The sequence below is a fragment of the Gobio gobio genome (assembly GCF_949357685.1).
Source record: "Gobio gobio genome assembly, chromosome: 7".
Lineage (NCBI taxonomy): Eukaryota > Metazoa > Chordata > Actinopteri > Cypriniformes > Gobionidae > Gobio > Gobio gobio.
The window spans coordinates 11,491,556-11,517,014 of NC_137103.1; the positions used below are offsets into that span (position 1 = coordinate 11,491,556).

Below are 25,459 nucleotides of genomic sequence, written 5' to 3' on the forward strand. Positions count from 1 at the left end.
TTTTGTCAACAATAAATCTACTTTGAAACTCTGTAGGTTCGTCCAACTGCCTTAAACCCAATTTGCACGGGATTAGTTCTATTACCTGATAGTGATGCAAAGTCCAATTCATTTCCATGAACCGGTTCTTATCGAACAGTTTGGCTCAATGAATCGGTTCAAAAAAACGATTAATTCCTGATGTCATCATGCAATGATGACACTATGCATTTCTTTTATGCTTTTTTATGCATTTCTCAGTGTGTCATGTTATATCAAGGAAATATTGAAACAATCAAATAAAGTTATGTGTGTGAGTGCATTTTACTGATTATTGCCTTTCATTCACTTAAATTAGTGGCGTTTGTGTTCACAGTTAATTCATTTATCCTTCACGCCGGATTCGACTGAAAGTTGCGCAACTACAGCACATTACAGGCACTGATCAACAAACGTGGATGTGTTCTTTATGTCTAAAGTATAGAATGAGTAAACCAAGCCCACATTTTGGATATTATGGATAAGTTTTGCACATACAGCACACATTACAGACATGCATAAACACATATAGAACGAATAAACCAGTCTTATAAACTTATCAATTTCAATTAACAATTTAAAATATAATCTGAATGCACAGTAAACTACAGTAAAATGTATTTAAATCTCTCGACAGCAAGGTTTTTAATAAAATCGTTATTTAATAACAGTAGTCATAAGCATATTTCTAGTAGCTAACGTGCCTCAGACTCGATAACTCAATCATCCTCTGTAATCCTCAGCAAACTTCAACAGCTGGTTGAACCGGCTTGTTCGGTTCCTTTTGAGTCCTCGGTAATCCTTGGCAAACTTCAACAGCTGGTTCTCTGTAATCCTCTGCAAACTTCAACAGCTGGTTCTCTGTAATCCTCTGCAAACTTCAACAGCTGGTTCTCGGTTATCCTCGGCAAACTTCAACAGCTGGTTGAAACGGCTCGTTCGATTCCTTTTGAGTCCTCGATAATCCTCTGCAAACTTCAACAGCTGGTTGAAACGGCTCGTTCGATTCCTTTTGAGTCCTCGGTAATCCTCTGCAAACTTCAACAGCTGGGTCTCTGTAATCCTTTGCAAACTTCAACAGCTGGTTCTCGGGTTTCCTCTGCAAACTTCAACAGCTGGTTGAAACGGCTCGTTCGATTCCTTTTTAGTCCCCTGTAATCCTTGGCAAACTTCAACAGCTGGTTCTCTGTAATCGTCTGCAAACTTCAACAGCTGGTTCTCGATAATCCTCGGCAAACTTCAACAGCTGGTTCTCGATAATCCTCGGCAAACTTCAACAGCTGGTTCTCTGTAATCCTCGGCAAACTTCAACAGCTGGTTCTCTGTAATCGTCTGCAAACTTCAACAGCTGGTTGAACCGGCTTGTTCGGTTCCTTTTGAGTCCTCGGTAATCCTTGGCAAACTTCAACAGCTGGTTCTCTGTAATCCTCTGCAAACTTCAACAGCTGGTTCTCTGTAATCCTCGGCAAACTTCAACAGCTGGTTCTCTGTAATCCTCTACAAACTTCAACAGCTGGTTCTCGGTTATCCTCTGCAAACTTCAACAGCTGGTTCTCTGTAATCCTCGGCAAACTTCAACAGCTGGTTCTCTGTAATCCTCGGCAAACTTCAACAGCTGGTTCTCTGTAATCCTCGGCAAACTTCAACAGCTGGTTCTCGGTATTCCTCTGCAAACTTCAACAGCTGGTTCTCTGTAATCCTCTGCAAACTTCAACTGCTGGTTCTCTGTAATCCTCTGCAAACTTCAACAGCTGGTTCTCTGTAATCCTCTGCAAACTTCAACAGCTGGTTCTCTGTAATCCTCTGCAAACTTCAACAGCTGGTTCTCTGTAATCCTCTGCAAACTTCAACAGCTGGTTCTCTGTAATCCTTGGCAAACTTCAACAGCTGGTTCTCTGTAATCCTCGGCAAACTTCAACAGCTGGTTCTCGGTAATCCTCTGCAAACTTCAACAGCTGGTTCTCTGTAATCCTCGGCAAACTTCAACAGCTGGTTCTCTGTAATCCTCGGCAAACTTCAACTGCTGGTTCTCGGTAATCCTCTGCAAACTTCAACAGCTGGTTCTCTGTAATCCTCTGCAAACTTCAACAGCTGGTTGAAACGGCTCGTTCGGTTCCTTTTGAGTCCTCGGCAATCCTTGGCAAACTTCAACAGCTGGTTCTCTGTAATCGTCTGCAAACTTCAACTGCTGGTTGAAACGGCTTGTTCGGTTCCTTTTGAGTCCTCGGTAATCCTTGGCAAACTTCAACAACTGGTTCTCTGTAATCCTCGGCAAACTTCAACAGCTGGTTCTCTGTAATCCTTGGCAAACTTCAACAGCTGGTTGAAACGGCTCGTTCGGTTCCTTTTGAGTCCTCGGCAATCCTTGGCAAACTTCAACAGCTGGTTCTCTGTAATCGTCTGCAAACTTCAACTGCTGGTTGAAACGGCTTGTTCGGTTCCTTTTGAGTCCTCGGTAATCCTTGGCAAACTTCAACAACTGGTTCTCTGTAATCCTCGGCAAACTTCAACAGCTGGTTCTCTGTAATCCTCTGCAAACTTCAACAGCTGGTTGAAACGGCTCGTTCGGTTCCTTTTGAGTCCTCGGCAATCCTTGGCAAACTTCAACAGCTGGTTCTCTGTAATCGTCTGCAAACTTCAACTGCTGGTTGAAACGGCTTGTTCGGTTCCTTTTGAGTCCTCGGTAATCCTTGGCAAACTTCAACAACTGGTTCTCTGTAATCCTCGGCAAACTTCAACAGCTGGTTCTCTGTAATCCTTGGCAAACTTCAACAGCTGGTTCTCTGTAATCCTCTGCAAACTTCAACAGCTGGTTCTCTGTAATCCTCGGCAAACTTCAACAGCTGGTTCTCTGTAATCCTCTGCAAACTTCAACAGCTGGTTCTCTGTAATCCTCTGCAAACTTCAACAGCTGGTTCTCTGTAATCCTCGGCAAACTTCAACAGCTGGTTCTCTGTAATCCTCTGCAAACTTCAACTGCTGGTTCTCTGTAATCCTCGGCAAACTTCAACAGCTGGTTCTCGGTAATCCTCTGCAAACTTCAACAGCTGGTTCTCTGTAATCCTCGGCAAACTTCAACAGCTGGTTCTCGGTAATCCTCTGCAAACTTCAACAGCTGGTTGAAACGGCTCGTTCGGTTCCTTTTGAGTCCTCGGCAATCCTTGGCAAACTTCAACAGCTGGTTCTCTGTAATCGTCTGCAAACTTCAACTGCTGGTTGAAACCGCTTGTTCGGTTCCTTTTGAGTCCTCGGTAATCCTTGGCAAACTTCAACAGCTGGTTCTCTGTAATCCTTGGCAAACTTCAACAGCTGGTTCTCTGTAATCCTCTGCAAACTTCAACAGCTGGTTCTCTGTAATCCTCTGCAAACTTCAACAGCTGGTTCTCTGTAATCCTCGGCAAACTTCAACAGCTGGTTCTCTGTAATCCTCTGCAAACTTCAACAGCTGGTTCTCTGTAATCCTCGGCAAACCTCAACTGCTGGTTCTCTGTAATCATCTGCAAACTAAAACAGCTGGTTCTCTGTAATAGTCTGCAAACTTCAACAGCTGGTTCTCTGTAATCGTCTGCAAACTTAAACAGCTGGGTCTCTGTAATCCTCTGCAAACTTCAACAGCTGGTTGAAACGGCTCGTTCGGTTCCTTTTGAGTCCTCGGTAATCCTTGGCAAACTTCAACAGCAGGTTCTCTGTAATCCTCTGCAAACTTCAACAGCTGGTTCTCTGTAATCCTCTGCAAACTTCAACAGCTGGTTCTCTGTAATCCTCTGCAAACTTCAACAGCTGGTTCTCTGTAATCCTCGGCAAACTTCAACAGCTGGTTCTCTGTAATCCTCTGCAAACTTCAACAGCTGGTTCTCTGTAATCCTCGGCAAACTTCAACAGCTGGTTCTCTGTAATCCTCTGCAAACTTCAACAGCTGGTTCTCTGTAATCCTCTGCAAACTTCAACAGCTAGTTCTCTGTAATCCTCGGCAAACTTCAACAGATGTTTGAACCAGCTCTTTCAGTTCTTTTTAGCCAGACGGGCTACTTTGGCTTTTGCGTCTTGCGTCATCAACCTGGAACTAAAGTTCCATTCAGTTCGATTAATGAACCAGCCCAACCGGTTGCTTGCTGAAAACCAGTTCAAAAGAACAATTCGTTCAAGAACTGAACATCACTATTACCTGGTGACCTCGAGTAATTTGTAATAATTGCGGAGGTTGTCTGGGATCTTAATCCCATGCGAATCGGCCATGTCTGTAATTTGTAAAGTAAAAATTACCCCGCAAATGACCTACCATTATTCACCGAACACAGAGGTCCTGTGATAATATTAGTCCCGTGCGAATCACCATCTCTGTGATTTGGCCAGGATTTGGAGCGTTGTATATATTTTTTCAAGGTTTTTGTTTCCTGTGCACCTTTTTAATCCATCTTTCGTGAAGAATAGAGGCTGCGTTGGAAACTTTTTGAAGTTCAGTATACAACTATACAATTTGCAGAAAGAGAAAGCTGAAAACCATCAGAAGAGTGAATACAAAAAGAATAGATTCGATGGAGATGGATGATGTGAGGGTGGCGCTAATAGAGCAACACCTGTATGTGTAAACACATAGCCAGATTATGTTACTGATATTACTGCTATTCACATAACAACATACAGCAACAAGAAAAAACACTTTGGAGTTTGTGTTACATTCCACACATACTTGGATCCGCTGTGTCTGTTAAAAGTTGAATACGCACAGTGGATAGGTAACAAGCGAACATGCAGCTATTTAATTAGATTTGGTTTGCCATTTGGATCTTCCCTTTTTACATCAACTGTACTGTTAAAAAAATAATCAAATGTGCATTTCTTCTCATGTTATATTTTTTATATAGTCATGTTATAGTCATGTTGAAATAATCAGTTTGTGTCTTATTCTTTATTTGTGTTCTTCAAGCCTGCTATTTGTTTGTTTATTTGAGGCGCATTAATGGGTGACTCTTATTTTGCCACACTGAAGGTGGCCACCCTAGTAGTAACAACCCTGATGCGTACCGCTTATACCATAACAATATGAGCGGTAAAAAAAATTTTTTAACAGTGTTAGCTGTAAAGTCTTGCACAACGCAAGACGATATGATAATCTGGTGAAAAAAAGTTATTTACCAAAATTTCACTACTTTATTCATTCATTCATATTTATTTATTTGCTATCCAAGGGTCTTAATGTGATGTCATGGTTTTGCACATGCAGACTGAAATATTTGCAGTGGCATTTGAATCCTGTCTGCATCTGTCTTTGTGTGATTTATTGTGGGACTGACACCTAGTGGACTATCTGTGAATCTGCAGTAAAAAGGCACCATTTTTGCACACGGCTCTTAGGCTAAACATAGAACCAGGAAACTAATTTCAGCTGCTCAGAGAAAGTGAAACTTAAACGCTTTTGAGCTGTTGTATTTTTTTCTCAGTCTGTGCATAAAGTGAAATGGCAGAAACTGGTTTTTCTCAGGACCAGTTCAGCTGTCCAGTGTGTATGGATCTACTGTCGAATCCGGTGGCCATTCCCTGTGGACACAGTTTCTGTATGAGTTGTATTACAGCTTGCTGGAATCAGGAGGATCAGAAGGGAGTCTACAGCTGCCCTTCATGCAGACAGGCCTTCACTTCAAGGCCTGCTTTAAATAAAAACACCCTGCTGGCTGAAGTGGTGGAGCAACTGAAGAAGACTAAACTCCAAGCTGCTGTTCCTGCTGAATCTGGAGATGTTGAGTGTGACGTCTGTACCGGAAGAAAACACAAAGCTGTCAAGTCCTGTCTTGCGTGTCTGAACTCTTACTGCCAAAATCACCTTCAACAACATGATAATTTCTTTAAAGGTAAGAGACACAATCTGATAGATGCCACTGGACGACTTCAGGAGATGATCTGCCCAAAACATAACAAACAACTAGAAATCTACTGTCATACTGACCAGCAGTGCATTTGTTATCTGTGTACGATGGATAATCACAAAAACCATGACACTGTAGCAGCTGTAGCAGAGAGGACAAAGAAACAGGTATGAACTGAAAATTTATTTATGTGTCTATGTCTTTCTACATTATCTGTATTTAATGTAGTCTGTAATCCGTACCTGTACATTTTATGACATTGCAAGCAATTTATTATTTTATGTCTTGACCCTGCCCCCTTTTTTACTGTAATTGAGTTCACTGAAAGCCATGTGCAGTTTTTTAATCCAAACATGAACAAAAAAACAAATAAAGACTGGACTAGGCTAAACTAAACTTTACCATGGACAGAAACATAACAGTGAAAAAACTCACCAAAGAGTGGTTACACATAAAAAGCTAGACAAGAGACAATGGTAGCATGACGGCTATATATACACAAAGACTAATGATTTGCAGCCTGGGCCGTGGTGCAGTGGTGGGTCCGAGCCGTGGAGCATTGGTGGGCATGGGCTGTGGAGCAATGGCGGATTTGGATACCACTATGGCAGAGCAGATGGACCTGGAGACCACCAAGGCGGATCAGGTGGAACTGGAACAAAGGGCGTAGAAAGTTTATGGACTGCCTCTGTAGCCGTAGCATGAGGCACAGTGAGTTAATTGTCGGCCTCTGTGAACTTTACATGGCAGAAAGAGAGTTCAGGAGAGGATGCCGCCACCTCTGCAAGGGCTGTAGCTGACGCCTCTGGGAGGGCTGTAGCGGACTCCGCCACCTCTGCAAAGGGCTGTAGCGGACGCCGCCACCTCTGCAAGGGCTGTAGCCGCCACCTCTGCAAGGGCTGTAGCGGACGCCGCCACCTCTGCAAGGGCTGTAGCCGCCACCTCTGCAAGGGCTGTAGCGGACGCGGCCACCTCTGCAAAGGGCTGTAGCGGACGCCGCCTCCTCTGCAAGGGCTGTAGCGGACGCCGCCTCCTCTGCAAGGGCTGTAGCGGACGCCGCCACCTCTGCAAGGGCTGTAGCGGACGCGGCCACCTCTGCAAAGGGCTGTAGCGGACGCCGCCTCCTCTGCAAGGGCTGTAGCGGACGCCGCCACCTCTGCAAAGGGCTGTAGCGGACGCCGCCTCCTCTGCAAGGGCTGTAGCGGACGCGGCCACCTCTGCAAAGGGCTGTAGCGGACGCCGCCTCCTCTGCAAGGGCTGTAGCGGACGCGGCCACCTCTGCAAAGGGCTGTAGCGGACGCCGCCACCTCTGCAAGGGCTGTAGCCGCCATCTCTGCAAGGGCTGTAGCGGACTCCGCTACCTCTGCAAGGGCTGTAGCGGACGCCGCCTCTGCAAGGGCTGTAGCCGCCACCTCTGCAAGGGCTGTAGCGGACGCCGCCTCCTCTGCAAAGGGCTGTAGCGGACGCCGCCACCTCTGCAAGGGCTGTAGCGGACGCCGCCTCCTCTGCAAGGGCTGTAGCGGACGCCGCCTCCTCTGCAAAGGGCTGTAGCGGACGCCGCTACCTCTGCAAGGGCTGTAGCCGCCACCTCTGCAAGGGCTGTAGCCGCCACCTCTGCAAGGGCTGTAGCGGACGCCGGCACCTCTGCAAAGGGCTGTAGCGGACGCCGCCACCTCTGCAAGGGCTGTAGCCGCCACCTCTGCAAGGGCTGTAGCGGACGCCGCCTCTGCAAGGGCTGTAGCGGACGCCGCCACCTCTGCAAGGGCTGTAGCGGACGCCGCCTCTGCAAGGGCTGTAGCCGCCACCTCTGCAAGGGCTGTAGCGGACGCCGCCTCCTCTGCAAAGGGCTGTAGCGGACGCCGTCACCATTATGTAATTGGCTTGGACCAATGTTAGTACAAAGGTGTTTACCAGCTGGAGCAAACTTTTCACTACTTTCGTTTTGGCCTGATATTTTATTTTATTTTTTACAAATGATGTCACATCAGTTCGTTCTTAGATTTTGCTTATATTTGCTTTTTGCCTGATATTAAGTATATCAGGGCCTTTATGTTGCACAAGTACCCAATACTGGCAGAACTCATGCAATGGGTTTACTTGGATAGCCCTAAGCCATGGATAGCCCTAGCCCTTCATTTATTTTTTCCTAAAGAATTAGTTTGATACACCATATGCCTATTGGTATGCTTGGACTGCTGAAAAAAATCAATACATTTATACAAACAAACATAATATTCTGCTCTGGCTGGCGGACAATCTGTGAGGCATAATTTTTTATCATCAACACATTACTGATGTCCATGCATATAGTCCTAATTTTGAAATGCTGTAGGGCTAAGTCTTGGAGTTTTTATAGCACTGGGGTTAAAGCACACACACACTACAAGGTAATCAGGCCGAATTTGCACCCAATTATCCCCTTCCGACAATCCAAGGTAAAGCCCTCGTTATCTTGATGGTTCTACAGATTATCAGATTTTCCTGTGGTGTGAGGTGTGTAAAGAGTGATTGAATGCGCCGTAATCTGTTTTGATCTGTTTGAGTGTGTGGTGTGCTGTCTTGGTCACATCGTGGTTCTTGTTATTCTTCATACTGTAGTTGACAGTTTCACACAATATATTTTGCAACCTCATTCACATAATTTCAAGTGAATATAATGAACCATTAATGAATTTGAACAGTCATTAATGAACAGTCATTTCAATCTATCTATCTGTCTACTTATACAGTTTTATATAGTATTACTAAATTTTACAGTGTTATTTGATTTTCATACAGATGGTTTTGGAAGAAAGAAAGAGTATGTTCAAGCAGAGAATCCAGCAGAGAGAGAAACATCTTAAGGAGCTGAGAGAGGCTGCGGCGTCTCATAAGGTGAGTTTGGAGAAGAGAAATTTGAGACTCTCCTACTGTGCTGAATCTCTTCTAGTCCTACTGAAGCCCACTGTGGGTGACAGGCTGTGTGAGGCAACAGTAAGAGCTGATTGTGATGTGTGTCCTAACAGCGTTCTGCAGTGACAGCAGTGGAGGACAGTGAGAGGATCTTTACTGAGCTTATCCACTCCATTGAGAGAAGGCGCTCTGAGGTGACACAACGGATCAGAGATCAGGAAAAGGCAGCAGTGAATCGAGCTCAAGGATTCATGGATCGCCTAGAGCAGGAGATTGATGATCTGAGGAGGAGAGATGCTGAGCTGGACCTGCTTTCACACACAGATGACCACATCCATTTTCTCCAGGTAACAGATGAAGTGGCTTGTTGAGAGATGTGCTGTTATTTTTTTCCATTATGATTTTAGCCAGATGGTAAAACCGATTAATAAAATATCATAGATATACATACATATTTAATATCCTGCATTAATGAGGGAGCCTTATCATTTTTTTTAATGTTCTAAAATAATACAAAAATTCACTTTCTTGAACATGCATGTTCACTGTTCCTCGTCGGTGGAATGATCTTCACATCTGTGAGAAATATTGTGTGAGTTGAACTGGTTTGCATCTTTTTGCCAATATCTTCAGTTAAAAAGAGGTTCAAGACTCTAAACTCTAAATCCAGTTGATGAAAAGTACAAGCTTTGAGTGTTGCCAAACTCTTCCCTGTGAAAATCCTCAGAACCACCCAAGTCGCCAGATATGAAAACAAAGTACATACAGGTATGCATATGTGTATATTTAGTTGAGCTAGTGCTCCGTACTAGTGGTTCCTCTTTCACTGTGGATGAGGTGGAGGAGGACTTTGATTACCACTCACCTGCCACGGACCCAGAGCCTGAGCCCCCACCCGCTTCAGGCCTGGAGCCAGAGCCCACAACCGCCATGGAGCCAGAGCCCATGCCTGCCACAGACCTCCTTCCTGCGGATATTTCCGCAGTGGAGCTAGTGCCTAAAGCCATGTTCTGACTCCTCTGCTGGCTTTGTCCAGTTCTCTGGTTCTGCCCCCTGTGCTGGATCTACCAATTTGCCTGGCTCCTCTTCGTCCTCCTGAGTTGCCGGCTCTCCTCTGCCCTTTCGGCCTATCATCTCCACAGTGGCTCATTGCCCCCATCGCTCCACCATGGTCCGTCATCCCTCCAGCTCCACCGGGGTCCTCCATCCCTCCAATTACTCACTCCCACCGACTCTGCCTCTGTCTTCTGGGCCCCTAGATCCACCGTGGTCCTCTGACCCTTCGGTTCTGCCTTGGTCCTCCCAGCCTGTGATGTCACCCTGGTTCTCCATCTATCCATCTCTTTCTTGGTCTGCTGCCCAACTGACTCTGCCTCTGTCTTCTAAACACCTTTAAAGGCTCTACCATGGATTGTCAGCATGCTGTTTCATACTGAGTTTTGTTTACACTGTTAAAGACTTGGACTCAAACGTCCTGCTTTAGTCGCTGTTGCTGCTGCTCCTCTTCAATTTCAGCCTCTGGATCAGATTCTGTATCATATATGTATGGCTGAATCTGATTGATAGCCATTGTTTATTTAGGACAACGTTTTTCCACATTTTCTAAGAATGTCACAGCTTCCAGACGCTGTCAACGCAACAGCTGCGCACGCTCGTGACTCTTTAGCTCTGCCCACACGATACGCCTCCAGCCCCTCGGTTTTATTCTGAAAGACTCGGTACAGTGTATCTTTCTTTTATAAATATGATAAAACTAAAGACTTTTCAGAGATATGAAGGATCCAGTACTATTCTATAGGTACTGAAGATTGACATGAGATTGACACAAACTGAGTGTGACGACCCCCCCCCCCCCCCTCCAAGATTAATCTGTTTGTTGTTTTCTTCATTTGGATAAAAGCTTCAAAATTTTGAATCTAGAATTGCAAATAAAACAGATACTTTCCATGTGGTAGATTAGATCATTACAGACACATTTGAAGATGATTTGAATTTTTTTTTAAATTATTTCTTCCTGTAGAGTTTCCAGTCCCTCTCTGAACCTCCTGAATCTACAGATGAACCCAGCATCACTGTCAGATCTCTCCTCTCTTTTGATGATGTGGGAAAGTGTGTCTTTCAGCTGAAAGAAAAACTGGAGAATTTCTGTAGAGAGGAGATAGACAAGATATCTGGCAGAGGTAAAGTATAGCGAACATTCTTGTATTTTTAGAAATAAATCTTGCATCATGTAGAAGAATCTCAATGCAATTTAAAAAGGAATGTGTATGTGTGTGTGTGTGTGTGTGTGTGTGTGCGTGTGCGTGTGCGTGTGCGTGTGCGTGTGCGTGTGCGTGTGTGTGTGTGTGTGTGTGTGTGTGTGTGTGTGTGTGTGTCTGTGTGTCTGTTTGTTTGTAAAGTACTTTTATAACATGGAAATTAAGTATGTAATTATTTATTATTTATGTAAGTAAGTATTAAACTATGTCTATTTTCTAGCAACATACATTGAAATCATTCCCTCCAATGAACCCAAGATCAGGGAGGAGTTCCTGCAATGTAAGACATGAAACTCACACACATACACACACGTTGGGTGTTCATGTTTTATGGGGGACATTCTATAGATTTTTATACTGCACAAACTGTATATTATATCCCCTACCCCTAAACCAACCCATCTCAGAGAACTTTCTGAATTTTTACATTAAAAAAAACATGGAATGATTTATGAGCTGTTTACCCAAAAATGAACATTTGGTGACGTTCCTAAAACATCCTCTTTTGTTATGAAAGTGCTGCAGTTCAAGGTTCCTTATATGACTTCAGGGGGACTTTCCCTTTTGGTTATTTCATGGTCACATAGCAACATTACAAAGAGGACATTTGGGACGCTAACAGAATGTTCCCATACAATTCCCTATTAGTCAGATGGAGACGTTTCATTCGGGATTGCGCTGCAACATATCTTGTTCCGTGCAGTGATCTCTACAATACATTCCCATAACATTTGCAGGACCTTTAGAAGAACAACATAGAATGTTATTTTTGGCCCTATTTACTGTAGGTCCTTCTATCACATTTACTGAATGTTATCAGTACATGTTTGTGTGAATCAATGTACAATGGGCTGCTTTGCAAATGAGGACGTCACCCAGTGGCTAAACTTACCATTGTCTCTTACTGTAACAAGCACACATTAAAGTGCAGTACTTGCGTGTTCTGGATATGAAGTTGGATCACGAAGAGTGAAATGCACAAATCCTGCATTTTACTGACCCTCATTTGCTAATCAGCATGGTGCAGGACCTAAATAAGACCAAAAAATAACATTCTAGGTTGGTCCCCTAAAGCAGGGTTCCTCAAATCTTACCCTGGAGGGCCAATGCGCTGCAGAGTTTAGCTCCAACCTTAATCAAACTCACTTACCTGTAGTTTTGTAATGAACCTGAAGACATTGATTATCATGTTCAGGTGTGTTTGATTAGGGTTGGAGCTAAACTCTGCAGCGCATTGGCCCTCCAGGGTAAGATTTGAGAAACCCTGCCCTAAAGCAGTGTTTCCCAACCACGATCCTGGCGGCACACCAACACTGCACATTTTGCATGTCTCCTTTATTCAACATGCCCATTTCAGGTCTTGGAGCAGGGGTGTCCAAACTCGGTCCTGGAGGGCCACTGTCCTGCAGAGTTTAGCTCTTACTTGCCTCAACACCTGTCTGGAAGTTTCTAGTATGCCTAATAAGACCTTGATTAGCTGGTTCAGGTGTGTTTAATTGGGGTTGGAGCTAAACTTTGCAGGACAGTGGCCCTCCAGGATCAGGATTGGACACCCCTGCTCCAAGACCTGAAATGGGCATGTTGAATAAAGGAGACATGCAAAATTGGCAGTGTTGGTGTGCCTTCAGGATCGTGGTTGGGAAACACTGCAAAGGTCCTGCAATCATTATGAATGTCCTGAATGTTCCCTGATGGTCCACCAAATAACGTCCCCCAACCCTTTAAAGAATTCCACATCATGACTGTCTCTGAACTACATAGGTGACGCCCTTGACACCAGCGGGGACATTCTGGGAACAAAACATTTCTAGCGGGGATTCTACTTTTTAAACCATCGTTTTTTACAGAAGCAGAGCAAAATATTCAGTGCTGTGGTCTTGGTGTCATTCATCTTAAATTCATAACCTTATTAATCTGAGTAGTCCACAGATATAGTAAGTTAATGTATGTATAAACAACATGAGCTTGCCAAATATACTTTGAAATATATTTTGAGAGATTAACGACAAAATAAAGCCTGTATTTATATTCATTTACAAAACTGCACAGTTTACTTGCATGAAAAATGAATTAATACAATAAGCAACCAGACATAATAAAATGTTGCATTTATAGTACTAAATGAAATAGATGCAGAAGAATACACTAATAAAATGATGTATTTATTCATTCACTATGTGATATACTGTATGTCTGTGGTTACTGTACTGCTGTAGACCCCTGAGAGGTCTGAGAGGTCATTTTTGATTCAGTTCAATGATTTTGTGTTTTATCTCTATCAGATTCTGGTCAGTTAACTCTGGATCCAAACACAGTAAATAAAAACCTCCGTTTGTCTGAGAGGAACCATGTGATTACTTTCACAAAGACAGTCCAGCAGTATCCTGATCATCCAGACCGATTTGATAGTTTTTTGCAGGTGTTGTGCAAAGAGAGTGTGTGTGGACGCTGTTACTGGGAGCTTGAGTGGAGTGGGAGTCTTGGTGTGCATATATCAGTGTCATATAGGAGCATCGTCAGGAAGGGAGGGATGAATAAGAGTGTGTTTGGACATAATGATCAGTCCTGGAGATTGTCTTGTTCTCCTTCTTGTTACTCATTCTGGCACAACAGTAGCCGTACTGATTTCCCTGAGCTCTCTAGCCGCTGTAGGATAGGAGTGTATGTGGATCACAGAGCAGGAACTCTGTCCTTCTACAGCGTCTCTGACACGATGAGCCTCATCCACAGAGTCCAGACCACATTCACTCAGCCGCTCTATCCTGGGTTTGGGGTTTGCTGTCAATCAACTTTGAAACTGTGTGATCTAACACAATAGATTATAGAGAGCTGACTGTAATGTGTAATACTGTATTGTGGCTCAATAGCTGAACTTCTGCTTTTGAAAGAAAATGTCAGATGTTAACTCAATTAAACTGTTATAGAGATCATTGTCACTATGGTTTGGGTTTTGCTTGTGTTCATGTATTTTATTTTAAAATTCTTATAGTTTCATGATTGGTTAATCATCTTGATTGTTCATAGATGTGTCTTTGTATAAATTGTTGTATAAATAGCGGCATGTTTCCATTGTCTAGCTTTGTTCACTGCAACCTCTGTTGGGGAGTTTTATGTTTCATGATGTTCATGTTTAAGTTTAGTTTATCAAGTCAAGTCTTTGTTCATTTTGTATCTATATTCATTGGGATTTAAATAAACTGCACATGGGTTCTTTATACTTGCCTTCAGTGGACTTACAATTATGCTCTATGCTATTTTACCTTTCATTTAGTTTGTAACATTGTAACATGTTTGTGCATGTAAATGTAAGGGTGGATCGCCTACAGTGGTTCAGACTGCAGGGTTGCCGAACGAATAAAGAAACATTATCTGCAAGATTGTAGAAAACTGTACATTTCTTGTCTTTACCACTCACTGCAACTTATACCAACAACGGAAATAAGCGCAGTAACAATAGCAAAATATGTGGGCGAGCTTTGCTATAATGTGACTAAGTCAATACCGAATCAAAACTAGTTAGCACATCATTTGTAATAGAAATAATTTAATGACAAAATCTGGTTATGGTTACACTTAAAATAGTTACAAAATAGATGTATGAGATGATCAAAACTTACACCATTAAAGGATTAGTTCACTTTCTGCAGTCGAAAAGAAATGAAGGTTTTGGATGAAAACATTCCAGGATCGTTCTCCATATAATGGACTTCAGTGGGCTCCAAACGGTTCAAGGTCCAAATGACAGTTTCAGTGCAGCTTCAAAGGGCTTTAAACGATACCAGACGATGAATAAGGGTCTTATCTAGCAAAATTATCAGTTTCTGCGAGAAACCGAGCAGTATTTATGCTATTATTTTACCTCTTAACAGGAGAAACGCGATCGTCTCTGAGCTCCGCCATAACTTCCGGCAAGTAAGGTCAAATTTGATCATGGTAATAGATGTATACGTAGATGCCTCATTAGCGACTGCACGGATCAGTAGAATGAGGCATCTACTATCGATATATCTATGACCATGACCATGTGACGATTTTTTCATAAATCTAAAGAAAGTAATATTTACCTCAAGTTCACATTGAAAAGAGGTTGGGTCTTGATCAATTTGGTTTTATGTATAAAGAATTCCACAAGATGAGAAAGTATTGTAGGATGTTTGTTATAATGGCTCTTTTTTGTTGCAATCGTCTTTTATTTTGTATATTTTATTATAAAAATGGCTATAAATAAAGTACTCAAAAAAATTTAAAAGTAGTATGGTTGGTATTATTATATTTAGATATGAGCTTTTGAAAAAATCTCAGTGGCATTGACAGCTTTGGGAATCTGCGATCTATGAATCAATCCTTGATCTCATCATTTGAAAGTGTTTTCTGTTGAATTTCTATTTCGTGTGAACGGGACTTTTATTTTGGTGTGGCGACGTGACGCCATAAGGCTGTGCCGCGCTCCTGCATCTGTGATTCTGCAGAAGAAAGGTTTGTGTTTTTTAATCATTTAAAGTGTTTAAATCAATAAACCCCGTCCAGACAATTACATACAGAAATGTGAAATAAGTTAATTAATGAATGTAGCACTGTACTGTATGTAATAACAGTAATACAGTTCTGTTGTGTCCATATATTAACTCGTGGGAACGTGATAATATATCGTGGCTAAGATTGGATACGTTTATTATCACTGAATGTTTAAATGTTGCCTTATAATAAATTTGTATCTTTCCCACCCAACAGTCTATTAACCCCATTCAGTGATTGTTTACTTTTTATTTATTTCATATTTGAATATAATTATTGGTTAAATATTTTACTTTGTACTTGCTTTTTTCCCCGCATCTCTTTACCAAATTAACTTTATGTACAATATGTTACTTAAAATATATATTTTGTAAGCACTTATTGTAAATCACTGTATTTATGTAGAGTACACCACACAGTAGCCTATGGTGATAAGTGGGCGTCTGTTTTGTAAATACAGTCAGGCCAGTAAAGCTTTATTGATTATATTTTATTTCAGTTGGAATTTAACATGTTAGGCTATGCTGTATATTTAATTTAATTTAGGTTTAAAATGCATAATACTAGCTAATTATAATAATATATAAAGACATGATCAATTAATAGATTTAAAAGGCTGTGAGATGGGATGGATACAAATGTTTTCATGTAGGCCTATAATATTTTGTTCTTAGATATTCTTTTATCATTTATTGATAATAATAATAATAATAAACTTCATTTGAATGCTGTCATAGGCAACATTACGTGCAATACAGTTGGCTATAATATAGGTTCATATAATAATTTCTTAATTACGCCATTATTTTGTCATTCTTAATTAAAAATAAATATTATTATAGGCCTATCCATTTCAGATCATTCCAGGTTGCAATGGTCAATAAAAAAGTATATTGTTCCTCAACATAGGATTTCGAGGCCATGACTTAACATCACATGGCCACAAATTATCCCGTTCCCACGAGTTAACATGTCGCAGCCACGACAAAAACTAAGTGAACCAAACATGTCCCCTCCTGGTCACCATTGAAATGTGTTAGTTTGGATGTGTTTTTCTTTTTGTTCATTATCCTCATCTTAAACATGACAGAGTGTCCAAACACACAGAAAAACTCCTGGTGAAGCGACTGAGATCCACGTGACACACTATTATAAAGATGGCGTTTATTAAAGAGGAGAGTGAAGACGTGAAGATTGAAGAGACATTCAGAGTCAAACATGAAGATACTGAGGAACAAACAGGTTGGTTTCCTTCTCAAAGTCTTTCACTCATTCTGCCTCATGCTTCTCTTTATCTATATTTATAAATGTAACTAGTGACAAATTAAATTAGACGGAACAATAAAGAAATAGCCAAAACATTACAACTATAAGGTGCAGTGTGTGAATTTTAGCGGCATCTAGTGGTGAGGTTGTGAATTGCAACCGCTCACCCCTCCCATTCGAACGAAGCACATAGAGAAGCTACGGTGGCCGACACAGGACAAAGATGTCGTCGTCTGAGACAGCAGAGAGTGACTAGCGCTCTGTAGAGCAGTTTGTCCGTTTAGGGCTACTGTAGAAACATGGCGCCGCAAAATGGCGATTTCACTGTAAGGGGACCTGCGGTGTGTGTAGATAGAAATGCCTCATTCTAAGGTAATAAAAACATAACGGTTCATTATGTGAGGTCTTTATACTCCACTGAAAACATAGTTATTTATATTATATTGTATTTCTGTTAATAGATCCTCATAAATACTACACACTGCACCTTTAAATAGGCTAGCCTATTCTTTTACAAGTACACAATTGAATTTGAACAACAGATTTTAATTAAGCTTATTACAATGCTTAATCATAGTTGACATAGTTGACTTAATGATAGTTTTATAATGATATTTATAAAACATAAGTTGCTACATCTTAAGAAAGCTATAAATGCAAGTGCAATAATGTATTTATTAATGTACTTATTGTTAGCAGAGCATGGTTTCCAGAGACAACACAGGACTACGTTTTGCTCTTTCACGACATCCAGTCACTCTGACTGGCATATTTTATTTAAACAATAGACAGGTGCATTCATTCAATCACTGATTAAGTCACATGATACGATTGCAGTGTGATTGCCTGGCCCACAGAAATAACATAACTGAGAAAACGAATACAAATGTAAACATAAATGTAAATATAATTATAAATGAGAGCATAATAATTATACATATTAACACTTATGTAAATATATTAAAATGTTAAAAATGTTTTTCAAAATATCTTGCTTTTGAAGAGCTGAAAGCACATGTTCATTTCATTTGTTCATACAATTTTTAAAAGATATTGCAGAAGACCCACACATGGTTGTAAATATGGTACCTATAGTTTAAATCCACTAAAAGCTGAATCATTTTGCTAAGTTCTTACACAAAGTACACATAAAATATACTTAAAGTAAGAGTAAAATCAGTACGTTTTATTTAAATACACTTACATTTCAAAGTATACTTTTGTTTTAGCATATTTCTTTAAAGTTTAACTAAGCATACATTTATTACCATTGTACTTTTAGTATACTTAGAAATATATTAAGAGGCAATACAATATATAAATATATATATTTAATGCACTTCAAATAAGCATGTTGGGAATACAAATGTACTATAAACGTACTAATTAGGGATGGGCATTTTTGTCAATTTCTTATTTCGATCATCGATAGGTCTCAAAAACGAGAACTCGAGTACTCGGGGGCGGGGCTTGTGCAGGGGGCGGGGCTTGTCCGTCATTGAGATAATGAAAACTGTTATGAAAATGGTTGTTGACAAATACAAACGTGACATGAAAACAGGTATATGAAAACATGAACATATAAAACAAAAAATAACTGCTAGATTATGATGCATAAATGTTTATAATCTTTATAAAATTACCATCTCAAATAACCAAGTCAGTAATATCGAGCATTGCCTTTGAGCTGAAACTGTGAAATAACACCACCCTGCAGAGCTTGCTAGCTGGTTAATAAACTCAACCAAATGCACCCTATATCAATATTAATATGAAGATTATTTTGAACCTATTACGACATAAATCAACACAAAAGGACGTGAATGCGCACGTGAACTTCAGCGTGCTAGATTGTACAGGCGAAGGGTTTGAAACGGAACAATTTGAATGCGCTCTTCCCTTAACAACGCTGATACACGGACAACGAAAGCACACAGAAACAACATTTTATTAAAATCCTGTTCTCATTATAATGCTTTGACAGATTGACTCTGCACATCATGCACTTAATTTTATTATTCAAGATCGAAGTGTTTACAGACATCACTGCGCGTTTTCGAACTCATAACGAAAAACAGCTTTAAATAAACTAGGTCTACTGTTAAAAAATACGAGAACAGTATAGCACTGCTGCATTACTAATATCAATGATTCTGAGAAATAAATAGCCTATCTAAAAAGAATATGACTGTCTCTAAACCATCATGTCGAGCATGAAATATGCGTTTGAGCTGAAACTGAAGAGAATGAACAACAGCCGGTTTAACGGCAGCGCTTTGCTAGCTTAAGCTCAACCAAACGCTTCTTATATTAGATTAATCAGATATAGACAACATAAAAGTAATCTTACAACGTGCATCTGCAGAAAAGGACGCAAATGCGCACATGAACTTCACACGCTAGTCTGAGTGTTCTAGTTTGTCTGTGGATTTCCTTTAACAGCTGATACACGGGGAAGCACAGAGAATTTACAACATGCTGTTTCCATCGTGTTCTCATTATAATGCTATGTAGGCTATGACAGATTGGCGCATCTTGCACTAACCATTTAATGATCACAGTGATTCCAGACACCACTGCAGTGCACGCCTCAGTTTCACTTTATTTCGCCGCGGTCTGGAGGTGCTGTATAACGCTAACCAATCAGACCTCCGGTACCGCGCAAAACGATGCAATAACCAATAAAAAAAGAGACAAATATTTTTTTTCTGGGCGATCATCGTTCTCATGATCGATGATCGCTGTCACGTTCGAGTACTCGATTACTCGACCACTGTTGCCCATCCCTAGTACTAATGCACTATTCTTGAACTTCACCTGGGTCGATTTTAGCATGTGCATTAATGCATGTAAGAGGGAACCTGTGATGGAACAAACATCAAATAAAACAAAACAAATGACGGCCGTTTCACACTGCAAGCGTGAGCAGTGTGTGAGCTTCACGTCAGCGTAACTACACCGTCACTGCAGCAGCGCGAGAGTATTCACACTGGAAGCGTTTGTACAGCGTCACAGCAGCGGCTCCTACTCTACATAAAATGCTCACTTATATCATACAAGTGAGTATTTCTTTATAAAGACAACTAGCCTATATTTGTTATATACTATAAGTTGGTCATTTATAAACTTGATGGTCTTGAAACTTTGTTACATGGGGACTGGGAGGTGTATTCGTATGTAAAATGGCAAACGACAAACACAACCAAGAAAACAGCTCTGATCATGTCGTTTCATTCATACTTCAATACGTTTACAAGACAGCAAACTTTGCGGACAAAAAAATTGCTAAAATTACTTGATTTTGAGTAATTTTACTTGATTTAGAAGATTTAAAACCCTTTCAAACTTTCAAATGCAGAGTGACCACCCAAATCAAGACTACTTTATATATCAGCTGGTATGTGCAGGTGGGTAAGGGGTGGGCAATATGATTTGGCATTTGGCGGGTGTTAATGTCAAGCCCTGATCATAACCATACTTTCACCCAAACTGAATAATTCAAACCAGTTTAAATCGGTAAATCTTCTACAAATATTTTTTATTCTTCATTTTCTTTTCTGACATACTCCAGTTCTTGTTAAAACACACTACACGTGCATTTTGTGCACTTTTTGTACGAAATCATATTTATTTTGTCCATCAAAAGTGTGCTTTCACTTTAATTGAGTGTCAGCAGCACAGCAAAAATAGGCTCGGCGCCGAAACCCCCGCTTCACTGCTGCTCACGCAATGCTCCTGCTCCCGGTGTGAATGCACTCATTGCTTAACATGCACGCCGGAAAAAATACGCGCCGCTCATGCTTGCTGTGTGAAATGGGTTTATTTGTTCATGTTTAGAGTTTGTTTTTGATCCGTCTCTCTGTTCTGTTCATGTTTGTATTTCCTTGTTAATCTTCCAGTCATTTAATTAGTTTGGTTCTCTCCCTGTTTGCCTGCAGTAATCTGCAGGAAGCGCAAAAAGACTGGCTTTGAGGTGTTTTTCATTCAGCGGGTCTTCAGTAACACCTTTCAATAAAATAACACCATATAACACCTTTTATTTTCTTCTTAAGTAAAAAATTAAGATGTTCTTAAGAAAATATTTGAGAACTTCTTAAGAATTTTTCAAGAATTGCACTTAGGAACATTCTTGCGAATTTCTTAGAATTTACCTGAAGACTTTTCTTAACTTCTTTCTTGAGAAGATTTTTGTGAATCCGGCCCCTGGGTCGAGTGAGGGTTCCATCCCCTGACCAGGGTCGAGTGAGGGCTCCAGGTCAGGGCTGGAGCCCCTGACCAGAGGCCAGTGATGGCTGTAGACTCCTCTTCAGCCCCTGAGTCTACTCCAGCCCCTGAGTCGAGTCCTAAGAGTGCAACACTGACCAGTATTGCCATGGATATTTTGTGTGTGTGGTTGGCACACAACCCTGCCGGCATCGCCCTGGAGGCGTCCTATTCTGCCTAAGCTGCCCATTGTCTGTGTATTATGGCACAAGGATGTAACTTCCAGGAGGCGGGGAGGGGCTGTCACGTTTTGGGTTTATTTGTTCATGTTTAGAGTTTGATTTTGATCTGTTTCTTGGTTCTGTTCATGTTTGCCTTATCTTGTTAATCTTCCAGTCATTTAATTAGTTTAGTTTTTCCCATGTTTATCTCTATGGTTTCTAATTGATTGTTAGTTTTGCTCAGGTGTGTCTTCTTAATTAGCTCCTAATTTCTCTGTCTATTTAAGCCCTGTGTTTAGTCCTTTTCATTTGTCTGTCTTCGCTGTATACTTGGTGGATCTGAGAGTTTATTCCTGAGTGTTTTGTTTCTTTATGTTCTTGGTAAATAAAAGTTAAGCTGCTGCAAGTAGATCCTTTTTCTCATCATCTCTAAAACCCAGTCAGTGACACTCAGTTCGCACAATGATCCATGAGAATGGATTGGAAATGTTGCCTCGACTCAGAGGTGCCAGATTTGTGCCCATTGTATATCAATACTTTTGTGTATTTGTTTCAACAACAGTTTTTTCCCCCCAGTAATAACTGGGAAATTGGTCTGAATATCAGACTTGCCTTGTTTTGGTTTTGTACAGAAAAAAAAAACACTTTTCTGAACATTTGTTGACTCCATTCTTCTATTTAAATCCTGGGACCTGCAGTATATATTTGACCACCTACAGGATTCCAACACAAATGTGTGCAATGCAGTGCTCTACTGAGGGTTTTTATAAAGGCTGTTATTTATGTGTCCTAAAGAAAGTTAAGATTCAACAGTATTAATAAGATGTTCTGAGATTACAGGCTACAACTTTATTCAGTAGTATACATGTTGTTGGATTTTACACGTCTAAATGTTTTTGTTTGTTGCTTTGTGCCATTAAACTGGTGTTAACTTGTTTTTGTTTCTTTTCACCCTAGACCTGATGGAGCTGAAAGAGGAGAGCCAAGAACTGAATGAAATGGAAGAGAAAGATCAGTATGAGAAATGTCATGATTTCATGACTGGTGAAGAATCTTTTAGTTACTCACAGACTCATAAAACAGAAACTGGAGACCTCCAGATCAGAGTTCACACTGAAGAGAGCCCTTTCACCTGCCAACAGTGTGGAAAGGGTTTCAGTCGAAAAGACAGCCTTAAAATCCACATGAGAGTTCACACTGGAGAGAAGCCATTCACTTGCAAACTGTGTGGGAAGAGCTTCTCACTAAAAGGAAATCTTAAGACTCACATGATAGTTCACAGTAGAGAGAGGCCATTCATATGCTCTCAGTGTGGGAAGAGTTTTACACAGAAAAAAACCCTTAATGTCCACATGAGAATTCACACTGGAGAGAGCCCTTTCACCTGCAAACAGTGTGGACAGAGTTTCAGTCAAAAACAAGGCCTTGAAGACCACTTGAAAATCCACTCTGGAGCGAAGTCGATCGTATGCCTTCAGTGTGGAAAGAGTTTTACACAGAAAAAAAACCTTAATGCCCACATGAGAGTTCACACTGGGGAGAAGCCTTACTCCTGCCAACAGTGTGGGAAGAGTTTCTCACTAAACGGACAGCTTAAGACTCACATGAGAATTCACACGGGAGAGAAGCCTTTCATATGCTCTCAGTGTGGTAACAGTTTTAAACAGAAAAGAGACCTTAATGCACACATGACATATCACACTGGGGAGAAGCCTTATACCTGCAAACTGTGCGGGAAGAGCTTCACACAGAAAGACAGTTTTAAGACTCACATGACAATTCACACTGGAGAGAAGCCGTTTGTTTGTGATCAGTGTGGAAAGAGTTTCAGACGTAAAGCGCACCTTAATCATCACATGAGGATTCATTCAGGAGAGAACTGTTTTATATGTCATCAGTGTGAAAGGAGTTTCTCAGATAGGAATCATCTTGAGAATCATGTAAAAATGCACATCGGAGAGAAGCCTTACATGTGTCATCAATGCGCAAAGAGTTTCACAAACAGAGAAAACCTGGAGGATCACATGAGAGTTCACACTGGAGAAAAGCCTTTCACCTGCCCTGAGTGTGGAAAGAGTTTCACGGTTAAAGGAGACTTTTATGTTCACATGAGAGTTCACACTGGAGAGCAGCCTTACAAGTGTCTTCAGTGTGAAAAGAGTTTCGCAGACAGGAATCACCTTGAGAATCATGTAAAAATTCACATCGGAGAGAAGCCTTTCATGTGCCCTCACTGTGGAAAGGGTTTCACGTACAGAGCACACCTTGAGTACCACTTAAGAATTCACACCGGAGAGAAGCCTTTCACCTGCCCTCAGTGTGGAAGGAGCTTCACGGTTAAAGGAAATCTTAAGCTGCACATGAGAGTTCACACTGGAGAGAAGCCGTACAAGTGTCTTCAGTGTGAGAAGAGTTTTACAATTAAAGGAAACCTTAATATTCACATGAGAGTTCACACTGGAGAGAAGCCGTACAAGTGTCTTCAGTGTGACATGAGTTTCCCTTATCACATAAGCCTGAAACAGCATTTGCAAACTCATTCTGGAAAGAAATAGCGGAGAAGGAGAAGGAGCGATTTCAACAATCATCTGCGCATTCACTCTGGAGAAAGACAATTTTGATCAGTCTAATAAACATTACTCTTACAAATACATATGAAAAGTCATGTAAATGTGAGAGCCTGTTTGTGTTGTTTGTTAATATGATGATAGAAAATATGTATCTGTTTAAAAACAAGGCTACATTCACACCGCAACCTAGACTGGGTAAACCCAGCCCGATCTGCCAGCAATTTGTTTTTCGCCCTGCACGTCAGGCTGGAAACCTGTACTTATTTTTCTGTTACAAATTTGCTGGGACCAATCACAAACCGGCTTATCCACCTGGTGTGCTATTGGTGCGTTTAACACAATGACGGATAGAGAAGCGATGGATCGTTGGTCTGATTGGTTGAAGGACTATCCAATTTCGTACAGAGTCATTTGAACTATGCCCGTTGATCACACCTCTTGTGCAGTTGAAAATACAGAGCAGACTCTCCAGACTTATGCTGCGTTCCAGGCAACCCTTAACCCGTGTTTTTCCAACCTTCTACCCATGAAAGGCAGTCTAACCCGTGAACTCGTACTACAGGTGCTGGTCATATAATTAGAATATCATCAAAAAGTTGATTTATTTCACTAATTCCATTCAAAAAGTGAAACTTGTATATTATATTAATTCATTAAACACAGACTGATATATTTCAAATGTGTATTTCTTTTAATTTTGATGATTATAAATGACAACTAAGGAAAATCCCAAATTCAGTAACTAAGGAAAATCCCAAATTCAGTATCTCAGAAAATTTGAATATTACTTAAGACCAATACAAAGAAAGGATCTTTAGAAATCTTGGCCAACTGAAAAGTATGAACATGAAATGTATGAGCATGTCCAGCACTCAACACTTAGTCGTGTCTCCTTTTGCCTGAATTACTGCAGCAATGCGGCGTGGCATGAGGAGATCAGTCTGTGGCACTGCTCAGGTGTTATGAGAGCCCAGGTTGCTCTGATAGTGGCCTTCAGCTCTTCTGCATTGTTGGGTCTGGCATATCGCATCTTCCTCTTCACAATACCCCATAGATTTTCTATGGGGTTAAGGTCAGGCGAGTTTGCTGGCCAATGAAGAACAGGGAGACCATGGTCCTTTAACCAGGTACTGGTTGCTTTGGCACTGTGTGCAGGTGCCAAGTCCTGTTGGAAAATGAAATCTGCATCTCCATAAAGTTGGTCAGCAGCAGGAAGCAGGAAGTGCTCTAAAACTTCCTGGTATACGGCTGCGTTGACCTTGAACCTCAGAAAACACAGTGAACCAACACCAGCAGATGACATGGCACCCCAAACCATCACTGACTGCGGAAACTTTACACTGGAACTCAAGCAACGTGGATTGTGTGCCTCTCCTCTCTTCCTCCAGACTCTGGGACCCTGATTTCCAAAGGAAATGCAAAATTGACTTTCATCAGAGAACATAACTTTGGACCACTCAGCAGCAGTCCAGTCCTTCTTGTCTTTAGCCCAGGCGAGACGCTTCTGACGCTGTCTGTTGTTCAAGAGTGGCTTGACACAAGGAATGCGACAGCTGAAACCCATGTCTTGCATGTGTCTGTGCGTAGTGGTTCTTGAAGCACTGACTCCAGCTGCAGTCCACTCTTTATGAATCTCCCCCACATATTTGAAT

The 25,459-nt window shown here is 41.2% G+C and overlaps 2 protein-coding genes across 3 annotated transcripts; both read left to right on the forward strand.

The window, feature by feature from the left end:
• The first annotated feature begins 5,360 nt into the window (after positions 1–5,360).
• On the forward strand, positions 5,361–14,422 carry LOC307129049 (tripartite motif-containing protein 16-like). Of its 2 annotated transcripts, XM_079821166.1 has the most exons (7): positions 5,407–5,867; positions 6,021–6,049; positions 8,661–8,756; positions 8,888–9,121; positions 10,795–10,954; positions 11,253–11,312; positions 13,315–14,422. In XM_079821166.1, exons 1-7 carry the CDS (start codon positions 5,477–5,479, stop codon positions 13,848–13,850), a joined length of 1,506 nt encoding a protein of 501 aa, XP_079677292.1. In that variant the 5' UTR covers positions 5,407–5,476; the 3' UTR covers positions 13,851–14,422. The 2 variants fall into 2 exon arrangements, with proteins under 2 accessions (XP_079677291.1, XP_079677292.1); XM_079821165.1 differs by having other exon boundaries at positions 5,361–6,049.
• Positions 14,423–15,443: 1,021 nt separating this feature from the next.
• LOC307129416 (uncharacterized protein) lies at positions 15,444–24,483 on the forward strand. The gene is made up of 3 exons (XM_079821814.1): positions 15,444–15,508; positions 16,638–16,789; positions 22,195–24,483. The coding sequence occupies exons 2-3, from the start codon at positions 16,705–16,707 to the stop codon at positions 23,790–23,792; spliced, it is 1,683 nt and encodes a 560-aa protein (XP_079677940.1). The 5' UTR covers positions 15,444–15,508; positions 16,638–16,704; the 3' UTR covers positions 23,793–24,483.
• The last annotated feature ends 976 nt before the right edge of the window (positions 24,484–25,459 follow it).